Here is a 24,999-nt window from a genome sequence, read left to right as displayed (position 1 = left end):
CGATGTATGCCTTTCCACTTTTCTTCTTTTTGTAGAAGTCCTTCTTCTTGCCATCTCTCTTCTTGTATGGATTGTTTTTCTTCTTCTCATCTTCTTCTTCATTGCTTGAGTCATCTTTCTTGCCCTTGTACTTATTCTTGTACTTGTCTTTCTTAGGCTTTGTGCATTGATGTGCTAGATGACCAAGTTCTCCACAATTGTAGCAATCCATCTCTGAGATTGGCTTCCTTCTAGAGCTTGTGAAGAACTTTTTCTTCTTGCCATTGAACTTGATGCCACTCTTGTTGAGCTTCTTTAGCATCTTGGCGGTTCTTTTCACCATGAGAGCAAGGCTTGCATCATCAACTTCATCATCACTTGAGCTCTCATATTCAAGTCTCGCTTTGCCCTTCTCTTGGCTAGCCTTGAAAGCCAAGTCTTTGTCTTTCTTCTTGTTAGAGGACGAGCCATCTTGAGGTGTGATGTGCATGTACATCTCATGAGCATTGATCTTTCCCAAGATTTGTGTCGGTGTAGCGGTGGAAAGATCACCTTGATAAAGCACGGTCACAATATACCCATATTTGTCAATGGGAAGGACACTCAAGATCTTTCTTACAACATCGGATGGTTGCATTTGAGTGAGTCCAAGCCCATTGACTTCCTCTACAAGAACATTCAAGCATGAGTACATTTCATTAGCACATTCTTTAGGAAGCATCTCAAAAGAGTTAAGCTTTTTCATGACAAGATGATAGCGTTCCTCACGCTCACTCTTTGTTCCCTCATGGAGTGCACAAATGTCTGACCATAGTGCATGGGCGTCTTTGTGGTTCCTCACCCGGTTGAACACATCTTTGCAAAGGCCTCTAAAGATGGTGTTTCGAGCCTTTGCATTCCATTTTTCGTAATTCACCTCATTGCTTGTAGGCGTGTAGCATCTCGAGGTTTTGGGAAGCCTTGTGAGGTGGCTCTAAGTATTCCAACATCTAGAGCTTCTAGATACGCCTCCATGCGGATTTTCCAATATGGAAAATCATCCCCCTCAAAGATAGGAGGAGGTCCATCCCCGTGAGACATCTTTCACTAGGCGGTTAAGCCTAAATACGTGAACACGAGGCTCCGATACCAATTGAAAGGATCAAGATGCCCAAGAGGGGGGTGAATTGGGCTAATTCTAAATTTCTTTACAATAATTAAGTCCTACGGTTAGCCCAATTAACCCCTTGTGCCTAGAAAGTGTTTCTATTGATCTATCGCACAAAAGTTTAGCAACCTATGTTCCAATCCTACTCTAGCATGGCAATTCTATGAATGTAAATGACAAGAACTGAATTGCTCAAAGTAAATGCTCAAAGTAAAGAGAGAAGGAGGAACGTGGCGATGTTTTGCCGAGGTATCGGAGAGTCGCCACTCCCCACTAGTCCTCGTTGGAGCACCCGCGCAAGGGTGTAGCTCCCCCTTGATCCACGCAAGGATCAAGTGCTCTTTATGGGTTGATTCTTTGACACTCCGTCGTGGTGAATCACCCACAACCGCTCACAACTTGAGTTGGATCATCCACAAGCTCTGCCGGATGATCACCAAGCTCCCAATCACCACCAAGCCGTCTAGGTGATGGCGATCACCAAGAGTAACAAGCACGGACTCTCACTTGACCATGACAAGCCTAATGAGAAGGGTGGATGCACACTTTGCTACTCTTGATCTCACTAATGAGGGCTCTCTTTGGGATTCTCAAATCTCAATCACCTCACTAGGACCTTGCTCTTCTTGGCACTCTCAAAGGTGTTTTTCAGCTGTTAGAATGAGCAAAAGTACCCCCTCACATAAATGGAGGAAGTATTTATAACCTTGGTTGAAAAACGAACTGTTATGTGCCTCTGCGGGGTGACCGGACGCTCCGGTCATGTTGACCGGATGCTCCGGTCAGTTCTCCCTGAACTCTAGTGTTTAAGTTGTGACTGGACGCATCCGGTCACGATTTTCTCTCTCTGGAACCTTACTGGAGTCGACCGGACGCTAGGACCCAGCGTCCGGTCACTCACCTCTTCAGCGTTCAGTCGCACCAGACGGAATCACCTTGGTCAAATGAACTGACCAGACTCTGTGCCAGCGTCCGGTCACACCAGAACCAGCGTCTAGTCAGTATTTGACCCTCCATTCACTTTCAACTCTCGATCATATGTGAATGAAGTTTGCTCTAATGGATCTAAGGGCTTTTTAGGAGCTACCTAGCGCTAGTTTTAGCAAGTGTGCACCACACCTAACCCACTAGACTCACCTAGGTCAAGCTACCCGTCCATACCCCCCTTAATAGTACGGCCAAAGGAAAAACAAAGTCCTAAACTACTCTAAGTGTCACTTCAACTCCAATCGACACTTAGAACTAGTCCATCCTTAACTTTGTCGTCCATCGTTTGAAAACCGAAACGATTTTCATTGTAGGGGCATGACCACCATGATAGTCCAATCGATCTCCATTCCCGTGACCTAACTTAATTGTCTCTACAAAACACACGTTAGTCACAGTAATCACGTATTGTCATTAATCACCGAAACCCAACTAGGGGCCTAGATGCTTTCAAAATGTAATAGGAGGAATTGGAACTTAATGTAAGAGCATCTCTAACATATCTAAAAAAATTGAGTCTTAAGAGCAACTCCAAGAGCCTCTTGGTACCTTTCTTTATTGATTGGAATGGACATTTTGGTAAAAAGAATGCCCTCCAATTGCTTCTTTAATTTGATCTCCAATGCAAATATTGTCATTTTCTATTCTGGATTTCTCACTAGTCAAAGATAGAGAGTGGGGTTGATGCTCTGGAGTTATGATATAGAGAAGTTGGAGGGTGGAAAGATATAGAGAGTAATTTTTATTCAAATGACTCCAAATCATGAGTTAGAGAACGAGTTTAAGAAAGAAACTTGCAGATGCTCTAAAAGTCTAGTTTTGGAACATTTCTAAAAATCATTGGTTATGGAAACATATACTTCACCAATTAGTTCCATTTTCTTCGTTCATAAAAACATACATGTTGTCATCTCCCATATATACTAACTTGGACGAAATAACTTGCAGCCCTGGTCAGTCATCCCGACACCCTACCTCATGCCTAAACCCTTAAAACAGAATCTTCATTGCTTGCTATACCTCCTAGTATTTTTATACGTAAAATTAGTGGTCAGAGATCCAATTTTGACGAACCTCCCAGGCAGTCGTCGGGCCATAGCTGGCCATCCTAGCAACATATTTAGCTCTAAAAATAGTTGCAAGAGATCCAATTCCAATAAAACTCCAGGCGTTGGTGGCACAATCATAGGCAACGGAGTGTGTCGAGGACAAAAAAACGGATAGGGAGTATCGAGACTATCCTAATATGTTTTCACGTGGATGCCTCTGCTTTCTCAAAAGCAGATAAATAGGAGTTATAATAAGAAATTGTTGGAATGAGTATATTTATATTTAAAAAAATAAGATAGGAACCGTTAGAGATGCTCTTATGCATCCTTCGTGGGCTGCATAAACATCGAGTTAGACTTGTGTGGGCCAAAACTATTGAATCCGACTCTTTAAGGCAATACCATAAGGAATCATTTTTTTTAATGAACTAAGACAATGTCAGTTTTTTTTTTTGTTTCACTTTCACTAACTCTCACTTCTCGTGCACCACCATAGTAATAAGCTGGAGTCTGAGTTAGCCATGCGAAAAGACCCTTCGATATGAGGAGGGGCTGGTCGAGCACGACTATGCACTGCCTATGCGTGGACTATATGATTGGGGCGCAACTTAGATGGGTATGATAGAGCGTGCCAAATTGCTCAGTATAATTGTATGCAAATACATACTCCCCCGTTCCAAAAAGCCTTTTATTTTAGATTTAGACTAATTTAGTTTTTTAGTTTAACTAAGTTTATAAAAATATTTGTATCTCTAAATAGTTTATTATGAAAATATTGCATAATTTATTTAATGATATTTGTTATGAAATATGAATATTTGTACTTTTTATATATTTGATAAACCTCTAATGTTTATTGACTCTTTAAAAGGTGAGAATAATATTCTTTTTTTGACAGAAGGAGTATAATATATATAAAGTCTAAACTCACGCAAAAAGAAATGTCTTGCTCTATTAAAACTTCTTGCTAGCAAGTTTCCTAGAATGGATACTATTTCTTAGTAAAACCACTGAAAGGATCAAGATGCCAAGAGGGAGGTGAATTAGGCTAATTTTAATTTTTTTTCCAATAATTAAGTCCCATGGTTAGCCCAATTAACCTCTTGTGCCTAACAAGTGTATCTAATTGTTCTACCGCACAAAAGACTTGCAACCTAAGTTACAATCCTACTCTAGCATGGCAATTCTAAGAATGTAAAGACATAAAATGAATTGCTCAAACTAAATGCTCAAAGTAAATAGAGAGTAAGGAACACGGCGATGTTTTACCGAGGTATCGGAGAGTCGCCACTCCCCACTAGTCCTCGTTGGAGCACCCGCGCAAGGGTGTGGCTCCCCTTGATCCGCGCAAGGATCAAGTGCTCTCTACGGGTTGATTCTTCGACACTCCGTTGCGGTGAATCACCCACAACCGCTCACAACTTGAGTTGGGTCACCCATAAGCTCCACCGGGTGATCACCGAACTCCCAATCACCACCAAGCCGTCTAGGTGATGGCGATCACCAAGAGTAACAAGTATGAACTCTCACTTAACTGCGACAAGCCTAATAAGAAGATGGATGCACACTTTGCTACTCTTGATCTTCACTAATGAGGGCTCACTTTGGGATTCTCAAATCTCAATCACCTCACTAGGATCTTGCTCTTCTTGGCACTCTCTAAGGTGTTTCTCAACTGTTGGAATGAGCAAAAGTACCCCCACACATGAGTGGAGTCGGTATTTATAACACCGGCTGAAAAACGAACCGTTATGTGCCTCTGCGGGGTGACCGGACGCTCCGGTCATGTTGACCGGACACTCCGGTCATTATACCCCGAACTCCAGTATTTACAGTGTGACCGGACGCTGGGCAGCGTCCAGTCAGCACTGACCGAACGCGTTTGGTCATGATTTTTCCTCTCTAGAACCTTACTGGAGTCGATCGGACGTTGCCTCTCAGCATCCGGTCACTTGACCTCTCAGCGTCCGGTCAAACCAGACGTAATCACCTTGGTCAAATGAACTGACCAGACCCTAAGCCAGCGTCCAGCCACACCGGAGCCAGCGTCCGGTTAGTATTTGACCCTCCATTCACTTCCAACTCTCGATCATATGTGAATGAAGTTTGCTCCATTGGATCTAAGGGCTATCTTGGAGCTACCTAGTGCTAGTTTTAACAAGTGTGCACCACACCTAACTCACTAGACTCACCTAGGTCAAGCTACCCGTTCATACCCCCCTTAATAGTATGGCCAAAGGAAAAACAAAGTCCTAAACTACTCTAAGTGTCTCTCCAACTCTAATTGACACTTAGAACTAGTCCATCCTTAACCTTGTCGTCCATCCTTTGAAAACTGAAATGATTTCCATCGTAGGGGCATGACCACCATAATTGCCCAATCGATCTCCATTACCATGACCTAACTTAAATGCCTCTGCAAAACACACGTTAGTTATAGTAATCTTGTATTGTCATTAATCACCAAAACCCTACTAGGGGCCTAGATGCTTTCAATCTCCCCCTTTTTGGTGATTGATGACAATACCACCTCGAGTATGTGAAAGAGTTGAGTTTTTTAACATGCTTGGATCATATAAGCTCTTGTTAATAAGAACAAAAGGGTTAGGCGAGCTTATATGAACCAAACCAACATGATGTACTCAAAAGATATGAATTAAGCATGAGTACAAGTAATAAAGCTCATTTGCATCGGAGTAAAACATGGAAGCAAGGGCAAATGAGCAAAGCACAAGTGATATGACATATAAAGAATTCAAAGTAGAGAGCACACATGTCATATATCACGATCACGTAGATATCACTATCACATAGATATAATAGTAAACATGAATGCATAATGTATCTCACACATAAAAACTCCAAATGTAAATATATAAGCTAATATAATAACTAAGCTCCCCCTAGATAAGTAGCTCCCCCTAAGCCTAACATACTCGAACCCTCTCCCCCTTTGGCGTCAAACACCAAAACCTATAGGTCGGTCGGCAGGGCTGCAGCGGACGAGCCGGGCGCTGAGGTACGAGGAGCAAGGTAGAACTGGGTGCCATCATCATCTGATCTTGAGCTCTAGGGTTTCTGACCCTTTGTAGCTAGAAGTGATGTTGTAGCAGTCTAGGTCGGATCAGGAACTGGAGCTGCTGTAGACTGAGCTGGTATGACTATAGTAGACTCTGATGATGCCACTAAGGAAGGGAGCGTCTCTGTAGTCCCAGTAATAGGTGCAACTATAGAAGGACCTGGGACATGTAGATATGGAGGAGTGGGCATCCCTATCAACTCACTGAATGAAGCACCAAGGCTCCTAGACATGGTGGTCTCTGGCACAAGCAGCGAAGACATCCCAGCCGGTGTGAAGCCTGTCTGAAAAGGTGTGAACTATGGGGCTAGTGCTGGCGAAGCAAAGTACTAGGACACCTGCTCTGTAGGAGAAGCAAATGGCACTAGTGGCTGTCCCTGACTCTGAAGCCCACTGGGCTATAACGCTGGAGTCATCGAAGTAGTGGCTGCCTGACCAAGCTGGGGCGAAGGTTGTGTCGGTGGAGCCCTAATGGCTGTCACTACATGCTGCATAAAGCCAAGGAGCTACTGCTGCATGAGTATCTGCTGCTGATGCATGGCCTGCTACTGCTGCTGTAGAGCCTGAGTCTAATGCTGAATAGCTAGCTACTGCTGTGGGATCACCTGTTGCTGCTGCTGGAACTCATCCTGCCGAGTCTGGAACTGTGCAAACATAGCAGCTATCTCCTGAGCCTAGCGTGCCTGGTCCTACCTCATCTGCTCAAGTATAGAAAGGAGAGCGGGGTCTGTCTGCGGGGCAGGTGGCGCTGAGTTGGAACTATCAGCCTCATGATCATGTTGCTGTGGAGGCATCCGAGGAACGAGCTAGTAGTCATCATCAGAACTATCACTGGGGTCACTCATGACTACACCCTCCTGTTGAGCAAGCTCCTCCTCCTTAGTAGCTACTATGCCCCTGATAATATCATCCTGCTAGGCTATAGTCTTTGGCACCTCAAGACATCGACGCGGTTGACTAGGTGCTATAGGTGTACTATGCCTGATCATCTGTGTCATGTTATAGGTAGGAAACTCTGTGGTGGCACCACTGTACTCAGCAAGCATCTCTGGTGGCCTCACTATGACTGCCCTATGGATAAGCCATGTGATCCAGTGAGCATAAGGTAGCTGCTTATGTCCTCTAAAGCCCTCAGCTATAGTGTCCTCCATCTCTGACAGAATAAGATCCCAAATATCAAAGACTGTCTGCTGCATTAGAGAGTTGATCAGCCACAACTGTATACGTGTCAAGCCCTCTCTGTATCCCATCCTAGGAAGCAATGTCCTCCTCATAACAGCCTCAAGTATGCAAGCAGTGGGATTTAGGTCACTGGGGTTCCTGCGTGATCCTTCGCCGAAAGGCTCGGTGAAGCAGTGGCGAACCAAGTTAGTAGGGGGCACATTACCACCATGAGGGCGTCTGGGGGTGCTGTCTGGCCATAGCACACCTCATGAAGTCTGACTGGCTGCTCCTGAAGCCTTAGTATCTCCCTAACCCTCTGGCTTGTTAGGCGGTAGTCTCTTCCTCCAAATGCAAAGTGAATATATCTATGTTGTGGGTCAATCCAGAGGGAAGCATAGAACTGCCGAACCCAAGATGGAACATATAGTCTGGTCCATCCAATCAAACCTGATAGCCCCGGTAGATATGTAAGGTAGGGGCGAATGTGCTCTCCAACTGCTGCAACTATAGAGTCAATGTGGCACACCCTCTGAGATCTAAAAACTACCCCACTGTTGAGATAGGCATTGTAGAAATCCTCCTGTAGTGGAGTGTAGAATCCCTCTGAAGCTCTCTCATCCCTCCTCGATGGAAACCATACCTCAAAATTAACAAATCTCAGTTGTTGAACCTGCTTGGCCGTGGCGGCCCTTAAGTCAAGATGGGTCACTGGAGGCGGACCATGTGGTCTAGGCGGTGGACGAGAACCCCTCCGCTATGTGTTAGTCCTCGATGTGATTGGGGCATGGGTACAACCAGAGCGGCGAAGCTGTGGCTAAGGTGCCTGCTCTATCTCCTCGGCCTGCTAGCCCTCGTGAGTCTGCTCTGTCGGCTCTGCTAGTGGGGACTACTGCTATGGCTCCTGCTGTGAGTCCCCCTAAGGCTGAGGCTCCTCAATGGCAAGACGTCGTCCTTGCATCATGACAATCCTAGGTGGACCACCATGAAGACGCTCAATACGCTCAAGTATACCCTATGCTTCTGGTGATAGATGATCTACAATAACAACTCCACTGCGAGTACCTCCTCTCTCAGCACGCTCTGCGGCCTCTACAACTGCAGCTACTCTCGTTGCTCTACATCTGGATATTTGTGCTTCCGGGTTGCTAGCTTCTTTGTTGCTTTGCCTTTAGGATCTGTAGGCTGGCAAGGCGGGAGCCTCCGATCCTCATCACCGGGACCACCTCCAACATTCTTCACACAAGCCATCTAATGGATCAAAGAATAATCAACTACCCCTGACAAAGAAACAACTGCCTCTGTTGAAGATCAACTACCGCTGACACTTTCGAGGCTTGGCCTCGATCCTTACTCGCGAGCTTGGCCCCGAGTTAACTGACAACTGCCACACGATCTCAATGGCACTGACTCGCTGCATAATGGAATAGAAGGATATACAAATAAATACAATGTATCTAATAGATGTGAAACCCTAGGAAGCAAGCAGTTTAGATACGAAATAGAGACGCAGGACTTGCTACCTAACGAAATGGCGAAACGGCGAGAGGAGGAATGGATTGGGGGACACCGAATCAAGGGTTAGGATTGCGGTGATGGATTGATGGCCCGACGCTAGACGTGGATGGCACTGCTGTGGTGAAAGTTCACCGACTGCTCTGCTGTTGCGGTGGCTGCGACTCGGAGGCTAGGGCACTAGCGGCGACGCTGGTGAGGAGTATGGTGGCAACGGCTAGGAAGCAGGGCAACGTGGGGAGGCGCTGCTATCAATGGCGAGGCACACAGCAGCGCTACAAACTGCGGGCGATGACAGCACGTGATGCTAGGTGCGCGGGAGAGCGGTGACGCGGGAGGCAAGGGCGTGGTGGCGCTTGGGAGCTAAGCAAGGCGGTGGCGCATGGGCGAGTAGCGGCGGTGCGTGAATCCGACGACTGGGGCACGGCTGCGGCGGCGTGGAAACAACGGCGACAATGGCGTGCATGGCGGCTCGGGGAAGACGGCGTGGGATTAGGTCAAGGAACACATGCACGTGGATTATATGGGTCCCCTGGTGGATCAGAAAAGGAAACGAGAAAAGAGATCTGATGCTGCATGTTTTCTACTGACCGGACGCTTCGGTATCCTCTAGAATCGCGACCAGACGCGTCCAGTGGACACCTAGCCTTGACATCTTCATGACCGACCGAACGTAGAAGCTCCTTCTGACCGGACACTAGAAAAACATTGTTTCAGCGTCCGATCACTCCTTCGGCAGCAGGTTCACCTCCTGTGAACTGACCGGACGCTGGACACCAGAGTCTGGTGCAGCGTCCGGTCACTCCTTCTTCAGCAAATCTTCAAAGTCCTTCGCGCTGCCTGTTCCCAATCAAGTCCCAACTCCAATAAGATCCAAATAAACACTAATTGAGACTGATGTGAGTGACCTCTCTCAAACCCAAGTTTTTCAAAATGTTTTGCCTTAGGCTATAATTCTTTTTAAGAAATTAGGCAATAAGAGTGCAATTTGAAGACAAACAACAAACAACAATCATGCATATGCATTGCAATACTTGAAAGTAAATCTAGTTGCTTGTCAAGTTTGATCCAAGGTTAAGCTTCTTCACACGCTTTTCGGCAGTTATCTTAACCATGCTAGACAAGCCCTATATTCATTATAAAGCATTAAACATGTTGTATATTACAATGCAATGCAAGGGACAACACAAGCTCAATTTTTAGTGAAGTTACTAAAATCAAGCACATTTAGTTCATTCTGCAATCTACAAAATGTTGCCTCATCTAGCGGTTTAGTAAATATATCTGCCAATTGATCCTCGGTCCTTACACCTTCAGTGATATATTATTTTTAGCAACATGATCTCTAAGAAAGTGATGGCGGATATCTATGTGCTTGGTGCGAGAGTGTTGAACCGGATTATTTGCAAGTTTTACCGCACTTTCATTATCACACAAAAGATGTACTTTATCTAGAACTACACCATAGTCTAGCAAAGTTTGTTTCATGTAAAGTATTTGTGCACAACAAGCACCCGCGGCAATGTATTCCGCTTTGGCGGTGGACAAAGCCACACTATTTTGTTTCTTAGAGGACCAAGACACAAGTGATCTACCAAGCAAATGGCACCCTCCAGATGTGCTTTTTCTATCAACTTTGCACCCAGCATAATCCAAATAGAAATAGCCAATTAATTCAAATCTAGATCCTTTGGGATACCAAAGGCCAATGCTTGGTGTGTGCTTAAGATACCTAAGGATTCTTTTTATGGCAATTAAATGAGTTTCCTTAGGATTAGCTTAAAACCTAGCACACATACACACACTAAACATGATGTCGGGCCTAGATGCGGTCAAATACAACAAGCTACCAATCATAGAGCGGTAGAGAGTTTGATCAACTGGGTTACCTCCCTCATCTAGGTTGAGATGTCCATTGGTTGGTATTGGAGTTTTGATTGGCTTACATTCATCCATCTTGAATCTTTTGAGAAGATCATTAGTATATTTCTCTTAAGAGATGAAAATCCCTTCTCTCATTTGCTTGACTTGAAAACCAAAAAAGAATGTAAGCTCTCCAATCATTGACATCTCGAACTCCTTCGACATCAATTCACCAAATTCTTTGCATGAATCTTCATTTGATGATCCAAAGATGATATCATCAACATACACTTGACAAATGAAGATATGCCCATCAAGCTTCTTGGTGAATAGTGTGGTGTCGACCTTCCCAATGATGAAACCCTTCTCAATGAGGAAGTCCCGAAGGCACTCATACCAAGCTCTTGGGGCTTGCTTAAGCCCATATAATGCCTTGGACAACCTATAAACATGATTAGGATATCTAGGGTCTTCAAACCTGGAAGGTTGATCAACATAGACTAGTTCATTAATAAAGCCATTTAAAAAAGCACTTTTCACATCCATTTGATAAAGTTTGATTTCATGATGTGATGCATATGCAAATAGGATACGGATGGCTTCCAATCTTGCAACCGGTGCAAAGGTCTCTCCAAAATCCAAACCTTCAACTTGAGAGAACTCCTTTGCAACTAGTCTTGCCTTGTTCCTTACAACAACACCTTGATCATCTTGCTTGTTTTGAAACATCCACTTTGTTCCTATGACTCTTGCACCTTTTGGCCGCTCTTCAAAAGTCCAAACTTCATTGCGAGTGAAGTTGTTCAACTCTTCATGTATGGCATTTATCCAATCCAGATGTTGAAGAGCTTCTTCTACCTTAGTAGGCTCAAAGCAAGAGACAAAAGAGTGATGAGCAATAAATAAAGTAAGTTTTTGAGATCGAGTCATTACACCCTTTGATGGATTCCCTATGATGAGATCTTGTGGATGATCTTGAAGTAGGGGTGTATTTCTTCTATTGACCACTTGAGGGGGAGGTTGTGGAGCATCAACATCTTGTGCTTGTACCACCATTTGTTCATGGGAGGTATGAGTATCTTCATTTTCTACTCTCCCATCTTTTTCATCATCTTGTGGCACATTTGATGAAGAAGGTGGATCAATCACTTGTACATCATCTTCATCATCTTTAGGCTTGATGTCTCCAACCGGAATGTTCTTTATAGCCTCCCTCAATGGTTCATCACCTACATTATCAAGATTCTCATGTGCTCCTTGGGAGCCGTTAGATTCATCAAATTCCACATCATATGTTTCTTCAACCAAGCCGGTGGCATGATTAAATACTCTATATGCTTTGGACTTTGATGAGTAACCAACAAGAAAACCAATATCACAATGTCTTTGGAACTTCCCTAGGTGTTGCCGCTTCTTATAGATGTAGCATTTGCAACCAAACACCCTAAAGAAGGAGACGTCCGGCTTCTTCCCATTGAGCAACTCATAAGGTGTCTTGCTAAGGAACTTTTGAAGGAATAGGCAGTTGGATGCATAGTATACGGTGTTGATTGCTTCCGCCTATAGAGCTTCGGGGGTGTTGTACTCATCAAGCATTGTTCTTGCAAGAGTGATCAATGTTCGGTTCTTCCTCTCAACTACACCATTTTGTTGAGTAGTATATGTTGCGGAGACTTCATGTTTGATTCCAACTTCATCACAATAAGCTTCTATGTTTGTGTTGTCAAACTCTTTCCCATTGTCACTTCTTATCTTCTTGAGCTTCACTTCAAATTCATTTTGTGCTCTCTTGGCAAACTTCTTGAAGCAAGATGCAACTTCGGATTTGTCATGAAGGAAGAATACCCATGTATACCTTGAATAATCATCAACAATCACAAGACAATAAAGATTTACTTCTAAACTCTTGTATGTTGTTGGTCTAAATAAATCCATGTGAAGGAGTTCTAGCACTCTTATGGTTGACATAAAAGCTTTTGTTGGATGGGTATTTGGAACTTGCTTGCCGGCTTGACATGCACTACAAAGCTTGTCCTTCTCAAACTTCACATCCTTCAACCCTCTCACCAAGTTATTCTTCATAAGCTTCTTGAGTGAGCTCATTCCAACATGAGCAAGTCTCCTATGCCATAGCCACCCAAGTGTTGTTTTGGTGAATAGGCATGTCTTCAAGTTTGCATCTTCAGGGGTGAAGTCTAATAGATATAGGTTGTTGTATCTAAATCCTTTGAATATCACATGATCATCATCTTTCTTGGATACAACAACCTCCTTCTCGGTAAACAAGCATTGGAAGCCAAGATCACACAATTGTCCAATGGATAGCAAGTTGAAACTCAATGAAGCAACATATAGCACATTGGAGATGGAATGATCATTTGATATTGCCACTTTTCCCAATCCTTTGACTTTGCCCTTTGAGTTATCTCCAAATGTGATTCTTTCTTGCCCATCTACTTCTTCATCTAGTGAGGTGAACATACGAGGATCATTGGTCATATGTTGTGTGCAACCACTATCAATAACCCAATGACTTCCACTGGTCTTGTAGTTCACCTACACACAAGAGATCAAGCTTTAGGAACCCAAACTTGTTGAGGGCCCTTCACCTTCTCAATAAGTGTCTTTGCAACCCAAATTTTCTTAGGCCTATTCTTATTTGGAGGTCCTAAGAACATCACTTTCATCTTTCCACTAGAATCCTTTCTAAGCATGTAGTGAGCATTGAAGGCAAAGGGTCTAGCAAGCTTGGGCAAGGGTTGTGGTGGTGGAGTTTGGCACTCATGAGCAAAGTGGCCTTCTTGTCCACACTCAAAGCATCTCTTTGGCTTCGGCTTTGGCTTTGATTGTTGTTGTTGAGCTTGAGCCTTCTTCTCTTTGTTTGCCATGTACCTAATGCCACTTCTATCCATCTTCATGATGGTGTTCATTAGAAGATCATTTTGAAGATACTTGCCTCTAGTGAACTTGCTCAATCCAATCTTGAGATGCTCTTTTTCCAACTTGACCTTCTTGTTCTCTTCCTTGAGTGCATCACTACTTTTATCTTCCTTGAGTGCAACCTTGTTTCTTTCTTCCTTGAGTTTCTTATTTTCTTCTTTTAGCTTCTCATTCTCAAGAATCAAGTTGCCATCATGATCAAGAGATTCTAGCACAAAGGTGTTGTGAGTTTTGAACTCTTCAAACTCTTTCTTTAGCTTTTCATTGTCATGCTTGAGCTTGACATACTCATCATAGTCATTGCACTCAACCACTTACTTGCCTTTACCACTAGATCCTTGCTCAATGCTCTCATCAATTAGATCATCACATGATGTAGCTATATCAATCTTAACAACATCATTAGTGGCATCATGTGGCTCATTGGGTAAAATTCTTGAGCAATAACAAGGGTATCATGATTAACCTTAAGAGTGGTATATTCATCATTTAGCTTGTTATGGCTAGTGATGAGCTCTTTGTTCACCCACTCAAGTTTATCATGTTTATCTTTGAGCTCTTTCTTAGAAGATTTGAGCTCCTTGAGTTTGGATGTCATAGCATCATTTGCTTCTCTAAGTTCAACACTAGCCTTTTCGGCTATCTCACATTTAGCTAAAAGAGAATCATTCTTAATCTCAAGCTTTTTATTTTTAGCTCTAGTCTTTATAATGATCTTAGTGTATTTCTTTAGTAATTTAGCAAGATCATCATGAGTAGGTGACTCATATTCATCATCGCTATCACTATCACTATCATCATTATGAGCATGATCATCACCACTACTATCATCATCATGTGATACCTTGCGTTCACCCTTGGCCATAAGGCATAGGTGTGTAGAGGATGATGGCGGTGGAGGAGGTGAAGATGATAGGTCAATAGCAATGGTGGCCACCTTCTCGTTGTCACTTTCATCATCGGATGATCCACTAGATGAATCAATGTCCGTGAGCCAATCACCGACGATGTAAGCCTTTCCACTCTTCTTCTTCTTGCGGAAGTCCTTCTTCTTGCCATCTCTCTTCTTGTATGGCTTGTTCTTTTTCTTCTCATCTTCATCTTCATTGCTTGAGTCATCTCTCTTGCCCTTGTTCTTGTTCTTGAACTTGTCTTTCTTGGGCTTTGTGCATTGGTGAGCTAGATGACCAAGTTCTCCACAATTGTAGCAATCCATTTCGGAGATTGGCTTCCTTCTAGAGCTAGTGAAGAACTTCTTCTTGCCATCAAACTTGATGCCACTCTTGTTTAGCTTCTTAAGAATCTTGGCGGTCTTCTTCACCATGAGAGCAAGGATTTCATCATCAACTTCATCTTCACTTGAGCTCTCATACTCAAGTCTTGCCTTGTCCTTCTCTTGGCTAGCTTTGAATGCTAAGTCCTTATCTTTCTTCTTGGTAGAGGATGAGCCATCTTGTGGTGTGATGTGCATGTACATCTCATGAGCATTGATCTTCCCCAAGATTTGTGTCGGTGTAGCGACGGAAAGATCACCTTGATGTATCACAGTCACAATATGCCCATATTTATCAATGGGGAGGACACTCAAGATCTTTCTTACAATATCGGATGGTTGCATTTGAGTGAGTCCAAGCCCATTGACTTCCTCTACAAGAACATTCAAACGTGAATACATTTGATTAGCACTTTCCTTAAGAAGCATTTCAAAAGAGTTGAGCTTTTTCATGACAAGATGATAGCGTTCCTCACGCTCACTCTTAGTTCCCTCATGGAGCGCACAAACGTCCGACCATAGTGTATGGGCGTCTTTGTGGTTTCTCACCCGATTAAACACATCTTTGCAAAGGCCTCTAAAGATGGTGTTTCGAGCCTTTGCATTCCACTTCTCGTAATTAACCTCATCGCCTTGTAGGTTAGTAGCATCCCAAGGTTTTGGGAAGCCTTGTGATGCGGCTCTAAGTATACCAACATCTAGAGCCTCTAGATATGCCTCCATGTGGATTTTCCAATAAGGAAAGCCATCTCCCTCAAAGATAGGAGGAGGTCCATCCCCGTGAGACATCTTGCTCTAGGCGGTTAAGCCTAAATATGTGAGCACGACGCTTTGATACCAATTGAAAGGGTCAAGATGCCCAAGAGGGGGGGTGAATTGGGCTAATTCTAAATTTCTTTGCAATAATTAAGTCCTATGGTTAGCCCAATTAACCCCTTGTGCCTAACAAGTGTATCTAATTGTTCTACCGCACAAAAGACTTGCAACCTAAGTTCCAATCCTACTCTAGCATGTCAATTCTAAGAATGTAAGGACATGAAATGAATTGCTCAAAGTAAATGCTCAAAGTAAATGCTCAAAGTAAATAGAGAGGAAGGAACACGGCGATGTTTGGCTGAGGTATCGGAGAGTCGCCACTCCCCACTAGTCCTCGTTGGAGCACCCATGCAAGGGTGTGGCTCCCCCTTGATCCGCGCAAGGATCAAGTGCTCTCTACGGGTTGATTCTTCGACACTCCGTCGCAGTGAATCACCCACAACCGCTCACAACTTGAGTTGGGTCACCCACAAGCTCCACCGGGTGATCACCGAACTCCCAATCACCACCAAGCCATCTAGGTGATGGCAATCACTAAGAGTAACAAGTACGAACTCTCACTTGACTGCGACAAGCCTAATGAGAAGATGGATGCACACTTTGCTACTCTTGATCTTCACTAATGAGGGCTCTCTTTGGGATTCTCAAATCTCAATCACCTCACTAGGACCTTGCTTTTCTTGGCACTCTCTAAGGTGTTTCTTAGCTGTTGGAATGAGCAAAAGTACCCCCACACACGAGTGGAGTTGGTATTTATAACACCGGCTGAAAAACGAACCGTTATGTGCCTCTGCGGGGTGACTAGACGCTCCGGTCATGTTGATCGGACGCTCCGGTCAGTATACCCTGAACTCTAGTGTTTACAGTGTGACCGGACGCTGGGCAGCGTCCAGTCAGCACTAACCGGACGCGTCCGGTCGTGATTTTTCCTCTCTGGAACCTTACTAGAGTCGACCGGACGCTGCCTCTCAGCGTCCGGTCACTTGACCTCTTAGCGTTCGGTCAAACCAGACGCAATCACCTTGGTCAAATGAACTGACTGGGCCCTAAGCCAACGTCCAGTCACACCGGAGCCAGCATTCGGTCAGTATTTGACCCTCCATTCACTTCCAACTCTCGATCATATGTGAATGAAGTTTGCTCCATTGGATCTAAGGGCTATCTTGGATCTACCTAGTGCTAGTTTTAACAAGTGTGCACCACACCTAACTCACTAGACTCACCTAGGTCAAGCTACCTGTTCATACCCCCCTTAATAGTACGGCCAAAGGAAAAACAAAGTCCTAAACTACTCTAAGTGTCTCTCCAACTCCAATCGACACTTAGAACTAGTCTATCCTTAACCTTGTCGTCCATCCTTTGAAAACCGAAACGATTTCCATCGTAGGGGCATGACCACCATAATTGCCCAATCGATCTACATTACCATGACCTAACTTAAATGCCTCTGCAAAACACATGTTAGTCATAGTAATCTTGTATTGTCATTAATCACCGAAACCCTACTAGGGGCCTAGATGCTTTCAACCACGATATAGAAAACACCACTCAAGTGATAACTCATGCATATTGTGGCCACATACTCAGTTAATTAATTTAACATTCCTAGCAATGGCTTCTCAATTTAACAATTTAAATCAATTTTGAAGACAACCTAGTGTGAATTATATATATATATATATATATATATATATATATACACACACACACACGTACTACTTATTTTCATTTTTCTCAATAATTAGTTGACAGATCATTCATTTCAGTTCTATTATGGATGCAATTGAACTAACATCTTGACAAGTAAGTAATTGATTAGTGATCGATTCTTTGCTTTTTGGAACTAATCTGCATAAATGTACTAGGAATTGTGGAATTTTTCTTTTTCTTAGTTTATATATAGAACGGTTCTCTTGAAAGTGCTGGGATGATATGTAAAACACTACTGTTTTTTGGGTTCATTGTCGGCTATATTATACTATATATTTCCTTTTTAATCAAATGGTACCTCATCGTGAAATAGTCATACAGTGCTAGTATTTGTTTTCCTCAAGTGACTCAAGGGAACCTTCATTTAAGAGAGAAACTGAGACAAATTTGATGTGCGATTCTCAATATAGATATACGATGGTACCCAAAACTGGGAGATAGCCCTTATTATTCAAGCCTTCTTGTCAGCGGACATTATTGACAAATATGTGCCAGAAATGGATAAGGCCCTCAGATATATCAAGAAAGCACAAGTATGTTGCTCTTCCTCTTCAATTAATATATTATCAAATTTGATTAACTTGAATTTTAATTTTTTTACAATATAATAAGGTTACACGAAACCCCCCTGGCGACCCAAGATATTGGTTTCGGCATAGATCAAAAGGTTCGTGGACACTTTCAACTGTAGACAATAGCTGGGCCTCAAGTGATAGTTCTGCTGAAGTAATTAAGGTTAGCAGAAGTTTGTTTCTTCTTCAATGTACATGAGTTAGAATAATTGTTTTCCTTGTACAAGCATGTCAAACAATTATTTCTTTGACTTCAATTATTCTGTATATATACCTTCAGGCTATACTGCTGCTGTCAAAGGTGTCTCCTAACCTTATTGGGAACTCAAAAGAATGGCTATTCGATGCTATTGATTGCCTTCTTACCTTCAGGGTATGATTTTAATATGTTATGAATTTCTATTTTCAGAACAAGTTAAACTGCACATGTCAAATTCTTTTAGTAATAAGAACTTAAAAGTTGCGATAGTTCATACCATAATATATATAAAATGAACAGATCTTAACATTAAATGTTCAAAATTTCATGGGATATGTCCAAAATTATACGATCACAATCTTTTTTAACAGTTGCATTGCAAATCAGCAAGAAGACTGTGAACTAGCAAAATTATACCTAGCAAAATTACAAAAGGGTTTTTGGAGAACATGAGTAATATTCTGCACCGCATGCAACTAAAATATATTTTCTCATTTTTATGTATTAGCTGCTCCAATTTATGTTGCACCCATTTCAAATATTTGGTTGCTTCCACTTGTCTTCTTCAAAATGAATTTTAGTGCCATTTATGTCATCCATGGTTTTCATTGACTTCTAGACTTGCAATGGCTTCTCAATTTACTTAACTGCGAAGTTTATTTAACAAACTTTATTTTTGTCCTTTGAAGAACAAAGACGGTTCATTCTCTTCATTTGAGTGCCAAAGAACTTATTCATGGCTGGAGGTAATGTACCAATAGTTAAGATGCAACCTTATCCATCTCACCAGGAATGTATAGCATTGGACTACATGAGGCTGTTGACATTTGCTTTAATAAGAACAGACAAAACCATTTGTGGAACTACCTTTAATAACTAATTAAGTGCAAACAGCTGCTAACACATGCACACAAAGATTTGACGAAGGGATTGTTAGCGGGATAACACTCCCAATTTACGAAATGTTTTTTGAAAATGGTGTTTATTTAGTGTATTTTTAAATATTGGAACTAACTAAATCACTTTTAAATTGAACCCAAGAACTGGTGGATCAGATAAGATAGTATATTGAGTAATGTTATCAAATTGTAATGTTTGCAATGTCATATTTTTGTACCATTAGCTGATGACATGTACCATTCGTCTCGCCAATCGCCACTAACCTAGCTGCTATAAAATTGTAATGTTTGCAATGTCATATTTTTGATAAGGTTAGTAAAGAAAAGTCACTTCGGGTGAGGATAGTATTAATATGTCACATTTGTAGCTACCAGGTAAATGGATACATAAAAGAACATCTGTCTTTAAGTACACATTTATTTCAAATTTTGCGTTCTTCAACCATTATTGAATTGATTTCAGTAGAAACTAGTTACAACAAAATCACAACCATTATAATAATTGATAGTCCAAATAATATAATAATGCTGTTTTTAGGAATATAGTATATATGCAAACGCTCATATAGATACACATATAAAAAATATCGAAATGAGTTCTTTAGGCGTCTCATTTTTTCTCGTGTTTGGATCAAAACCTTGCCTCTAAAAAAATCTAGAAATGGGCCACACCTCCAACAATCAATTGGTGTTCCGAGCGGCCCTTAAAAAGCCCTCCATTTTTAGTGGTGGTTGGTGTTACGAACCACCTCTAGAAGTAGAGGCATTTCTAAAGACAGTTGGAATTGAACTATATTTTTAGTCATGGTAGGTGATTTGACCTGCCTCAAAAAATAGATGCTGCAAAAAAATAGTAACTGTTTATTTGAAATTGATTAGAGCCCAAACTTTTTTGAAATGGCCCTAGATGGAGATATGTCGTATACCTGAGTTATAGTGCTCAATGAGATCCTAGGAACCTCAAGTGCACATATTTCGCATGAAAAAACACTTGACCTGTGATCTTTAGACCAATTTTCATTTTTTTGGAAAATGGTTTTTAGATGCATGCCATGTTACTAACCGTCACCTGTACATACCAATTTTTGGAGGTGGCAAAAACACAAACCGCCTCTACCAATCGATTTCTAGAGGTAGTCTTAAGTTTACATATGAAAATCTAGCCACCTCTACAAATCAATTATGTATTACAACAGCACACATGCACGCCCTCACCTACAAAAGCCTATGAGGGATTGTGCCGGTAGAACTTAAGATAGACAAAGTGAATGTAGGCACCTCATAAATAGATGGATTGGTAAGGCACAAAGGACGTCTAACATAGTGTTTGATCCTAGAGGGGAAGGAGATATAATCACCTCTACTAACCTCCTAGTTAGTGCTTTTTACTCAGTATAATAATGTTGTTGATATCTTATTTGAAAATTAGTCTTCAATTTAAGTACTGATTTTCCACATTTTTAGCTACATATGCACTGATATAATTGTTTTGTTTAACAACCTAGATTTTGAATCCTTTGGAGAGTTTTCGAAATCTTGTCGTCGATTACCCGTAAGAACTTGGACAACATTTTCTCAATCTGAGCTTGATCGAATATTGTACTAGGATGAACTTTGTAACTGAATGAGTCCAATAACAGGACGGTCGAATGTACTTCCTCAATAATGCATGCTCTGATACTCTTTGGAGAGAGTTATCCTGGTTACCGCAGTGAACAGATAAAAGAATATGTAAACAAAGCTACCAAATATATTGAGAACAATCAAAAGAAGGATGGATCCTGGTTTGTATAAATACATCTTTTATTTTTGTACAATGTATATTATGTTCTTTATTAATATTTAAATCAATTTTCATCTAGGTATGGAACTTGGGGCATATGTTTTATCTATGGAACCTTCTTTGCACTAAAAGGCTTAATTGCAGCCGGTAGAACTTACCAAAACAGCGCTTGCATTAGGAAAGCTTGCAACTTTTTGTTGTCAACACAGCTCAAAACAGGTGGATGGGGGGAAAGCTATCTATCATGTGAACGAGAGGTAAATGTGTATACTTGTTTTTTCCCGTTCTATATATAAGTTTAGTTATTAATTGTCATGTATTGTAAGAACCATGCATGTTTGTTGAGAAAAGGTCACAAAAATGTCTAACTTTGTTACTAGCTTCCTCAACTTATGCACCATATGATTTCAAGTATAGACCATTTTGGCCTTCTCAACTATTTTGAAGGTAAGTCATCTTAATGTTCTCGTAATACCCTAGCTTGTTAGTAGTGAAGTTGGTCCATGTGGCTCATGTGTGGTTATAGTTGGCTGGTTTAGTACCACTTTGAAAGTTTAGAAGGCTAATAGCTAGCTTATAATTCTTATCACTCCAAACATACACCTCTGATAGCTATGCATATGTGGCCTATTCCACTTGAGGAGCTAGGTTGTAAGCAAATTTGGATGCGGAGTGTCAACCCTTGTTGTATGTGATATGCGTTGTGTTCTACGTTTCGTTGAGGGGTACAATGCACACTCATGTGTACCTGTGGAGGGCTGCGTTGCACGTTGCCCATGGAGGGGTACAATGAACACTCTTGTGTTGTGAGTGTGCCCATGAAGGGTTGCGTTGTACATTGCCCATGGAGCGTTGCATTGTACGGGGTACAATGCACACTCTTGCATACCCGTCGAAGGGTAAGAATGGCACAACCTTGTACCAAGAGGTGATTCTTGGTGTCTCCTGCATATGCGGTGAGCAGCCGAGGGCATTCGCACTTAAAGAGGGGTGAATGTAATACTCGTAGTAGTGAATATGGTCCATGTACGGCCCATATGTGGCTGTAGTTGGTTGGTTTAATACCGCTTTGGAAGTTTAGGAGGGAGATTATGGCTAGGTTATAATCCCGATCGCGCCAAATTAATGTAGCACCTCAGGTTTAAGAGAGGTGCTACACATATGCCAACTCGTTCCATGAGCTAGATCATAAGCAGATTTGGACACATGTTATTACAGTTCTACCAATGCTACTGATGTTACAAATAAAGAAATGTATTGCCTAAATATATGAGAGTTAACTTATAACTACAGCTGGCCAAAGGAATGAACTAAGTTACCTAGAGTTTGTAGGGTTTATCTATTTATTGTATGTTGCTTAGCTAGCTAGTTGTGGTCCTAATCAGAGAAAAAATGTAACATGTGCAGATCTATGTAGAGGGTCATAGTACGCATGCGGTACAGACTGCTTGGGCAATGCTAGCTTTGCTTCATGCTGGACAGGTTTGATTTGTACATCAAATATCAGTTACTCCAAAGGAATATTCCCTAGATATAAAAAGTGATGTTTTGAATATATGTAATCAATCGTTGCAACATTTATGAATATGAAGTTTATGTTTTGGATACATCATTTTATTATCTAAAATGTCACTAGCTTGTCAATGACTAGTAGGAATAGCATTTATAAATATATGTTGATTGCATCCACCTTATTATTCTAATTTGTGTAATTAATAGATGGAACGGGACCCAACGCCATTACATCGTGCGGCAAAAGTATTGATTAATATGCAGTTGGAGACAGGCGACTATCCTCAGCAAGTTAGTTTTTTCAAATAATCTAGTGATACAACCAATACATTTTATAAAGTTTGTTTGAACAGTCTCTCTTTGTTCAGTTGACTATGCAACTCTTTCTCCCATTAGATTTTATGAGAAAAAACCTATATATTAATTTCATGGCTCAAATAAGTAACAAGGTGATTTCTACTCATACTTTGGTCATGCTATGCATATGCTAGGTCTTTTTCTAGTTCATTATTATGTTTTAGTGTCACATTTCTATGTATTGCCCATTTAGATATGTAGTTGTAGCATTAAAGTTAGAAAGATGCATTCTTTAAAGCATTCTTTAAAGAGGTTATAATTGCATCTTTGTGTTCTACATATGCTAGAAGTGTTCATGTACAATATGTTCATCTAGTTAGTACTTTGTAGCTTTATATTTTGTTTTATGCATTTACACCTTATTATGGACATCTTTCTCTTGAATTACTACATAGTAAGACAAAAGATGCATAGTTACATTGTCACATAAACTACCATTACTAACCGTGCGCATGCATTTTGATTATAGGAACATGCTGGCAACACCAACTCTTCCGTTTACTTCAACTACCCTAACTACCGCACTTTATTCCCTATTTGGGCTCTTGGGGAGTATCGTTGTAGACTACTTACCAATATTAACTAAAGGTGACTCATGCAAAGCAAATAGCATACACAACTTTATGTCACACAAGTGAAATATATTGATTGCAATAGATGAAATCCTTATACTTTCTATCATGGTTTGTAATTTTGTATAGCACATACAAGAATATGGTGGCCCCCATAAATGACTAAATTCTATTTTATCTATGAAAATACATGATATTAACTACTCCTTTGGTCATAGATAAGTGAAATTTTGTTTCTATACAATCACACTATCTATACTTTCATTATAGTTTGGCCGGAATGTTTAAAATTGTTGAGTTCCTCTACCAATAGTTTCATAGCAATATACATTTTCTATACTTCATAAACATGATGCCATATGAATGAATTTGTAGTTAATATTATTTTAGAAAATATGATAAAATCTATAAAAAGCATATATCTAATTCATCTATTTATTGGTGCTCTATTTAGAGTTCTTTGGATCTTGTTCCTGTTGCTAGTGTTTTATTGCTCATGTCCCTGGTCGATATTTATTGGAATTGTCGGTGTGTTCCATACTTTATGTTGGTCTTGCATGATTTTTGTGCCCCAGCGTTATTACAAACATATTACCTAGTCAAGCGATTGTGGCAGAACCGCCTAATCCAATGCCTCCTAGGAGTACTCACTAAGTACTCCAAAGAGGACACTCAACTATGTAGTTTCATCGAGCACACCCCAAGGGAGAACTGGAAAATCCATATTTTTCCATCAGGATCATAAATGAGAGAATAAAGCTTACAACATTCTTAAGTCATTTCTTACATCACTTTATTATGGTACCAAAATATTACCTCAATTTATTATAACAGGGGAATATAACAATGTTATCAGAGTTACAAAGGAAGCAGGATTAATTTAATGACATGGTGGAGTATTAACATAGCAGACATTTATATACAAGAGATGCTAACAGATTTTATATCTTTTCTTAGAAAAACCTTTCATGAGGGTTATAAATAAACACTACGGTCGTAGCGCGAAAGGAATCCCCGCTGAGCCCACCAGGAGGTTTCCCCACACAAGAGTCAGCTCTAAGTATTATCCGATCACTTACAATAGGGGAAATAAAACCCTGAGTACTCGATTGTACTTAGCAAGACTTACCCGACAGGAGGAAAATAAAAGACTCCAAGGATATACAAGGCTATCTGGCTTGTGGGTTATTGCATCTACGGGGACATTACTAAATATGCGTCCTTATATTCAATTTCATTAGCAGTCATCATTAGTTCATTAACTAACCATTCTATGTAAGCACTTGTGCTACTTTCAAGCAGTGGTAAGCAATCAGAACCATTTTACCATATTCCATATTCTAGTTCTTACTACGGTGCTAGATCATAGCCAAGTCATACCATATCACATGGCGATTCGCGAACCAATGTATCCTAGCTAGGTACCTTGAAACACACGCCCTGTTTGTACCCTAGGCACAAGCAAGACCAACCCACCACTCTCATGTCAAGGGGTCTTGGTCCCCGTCCAAACTTGGACTCCAAGCCCCCACTCCTAAGTCCTGGACTCAGTGTGGTGCTTAGACCTCCACCATCCCCGCCTCCAA

The 24,999-nt window shown here is 41.4% G+C and overlaps 1 protein-coding gene across 1 annotated transcript in view; it reads left to right on the top strand.

The window, feature by feature from the left end:
• Positions 1–23,504, top strand: part of LOC136521254 (achilleol B synthase-like) — a 57,544-nt gene extending 34,040 nt beyond the window's left edge. The window contains exons 9-18 of the mRNA XM_066514955.1: positions 17,930–18,052; positions 18,132–18,254; positions 18,372–18,464; positions 18,980–19,036; positions 20,695–20,741; positions 20,830–20,973; positions 21,052–21,229; positions 22,380–22,454; positions 22,692–22,775; positions 23,311–23,504. Of these exons, the coding sequence (XP_066371052.1) occupies positions 17,930–18,052; positions 18,132–18,254; positions 18,372–18,464; positions 18,980–19,036; positions 20,695–20,741; positions 20,830–20,973; positions 21,052–21,229; positions 22,380–22,454; positions 22,692–22,775; positions 23,311–23,427 (1,041 nt within the window). The 3' untranslated portion in view covers positions 23,428–23,504. The remainder of the gene's footprint in view (positions 1–17,929; positions 18,053–18,131; positions 18,255–18,371; positions 18,465–18,979; positions 19,037–20,694; positions 20,742–20,829; positions 20,974–21,051; positions 21,230–22,379; positions 22,455–22,691; positions 22,776–23,310) is intronic.
• The last annotated feature ends 1,495 nt before the right edge of the window (positions 23,505–24,999 follow it).

The sequence above is a fragment of the Miscanthus floridulus genome, chromosome 18, assembly GCF_019320115.1.
Source record: "Miscanthus floridulus cultivar M001 chromosome 18, ASM1932011v1, whole genome shotgun sequence".
Taxonomy (NCBI): Eukaryota; Viridiplantae; Streptophyta; class Magnoliopsida; order Poales; family Poaceae; genus Miscanthus; species Miscanthus floridulus.
Note: the sequence above shows the minus strand (reverse complement) of the source record. Positions and strands in the feature narration are given on the sequence as shown.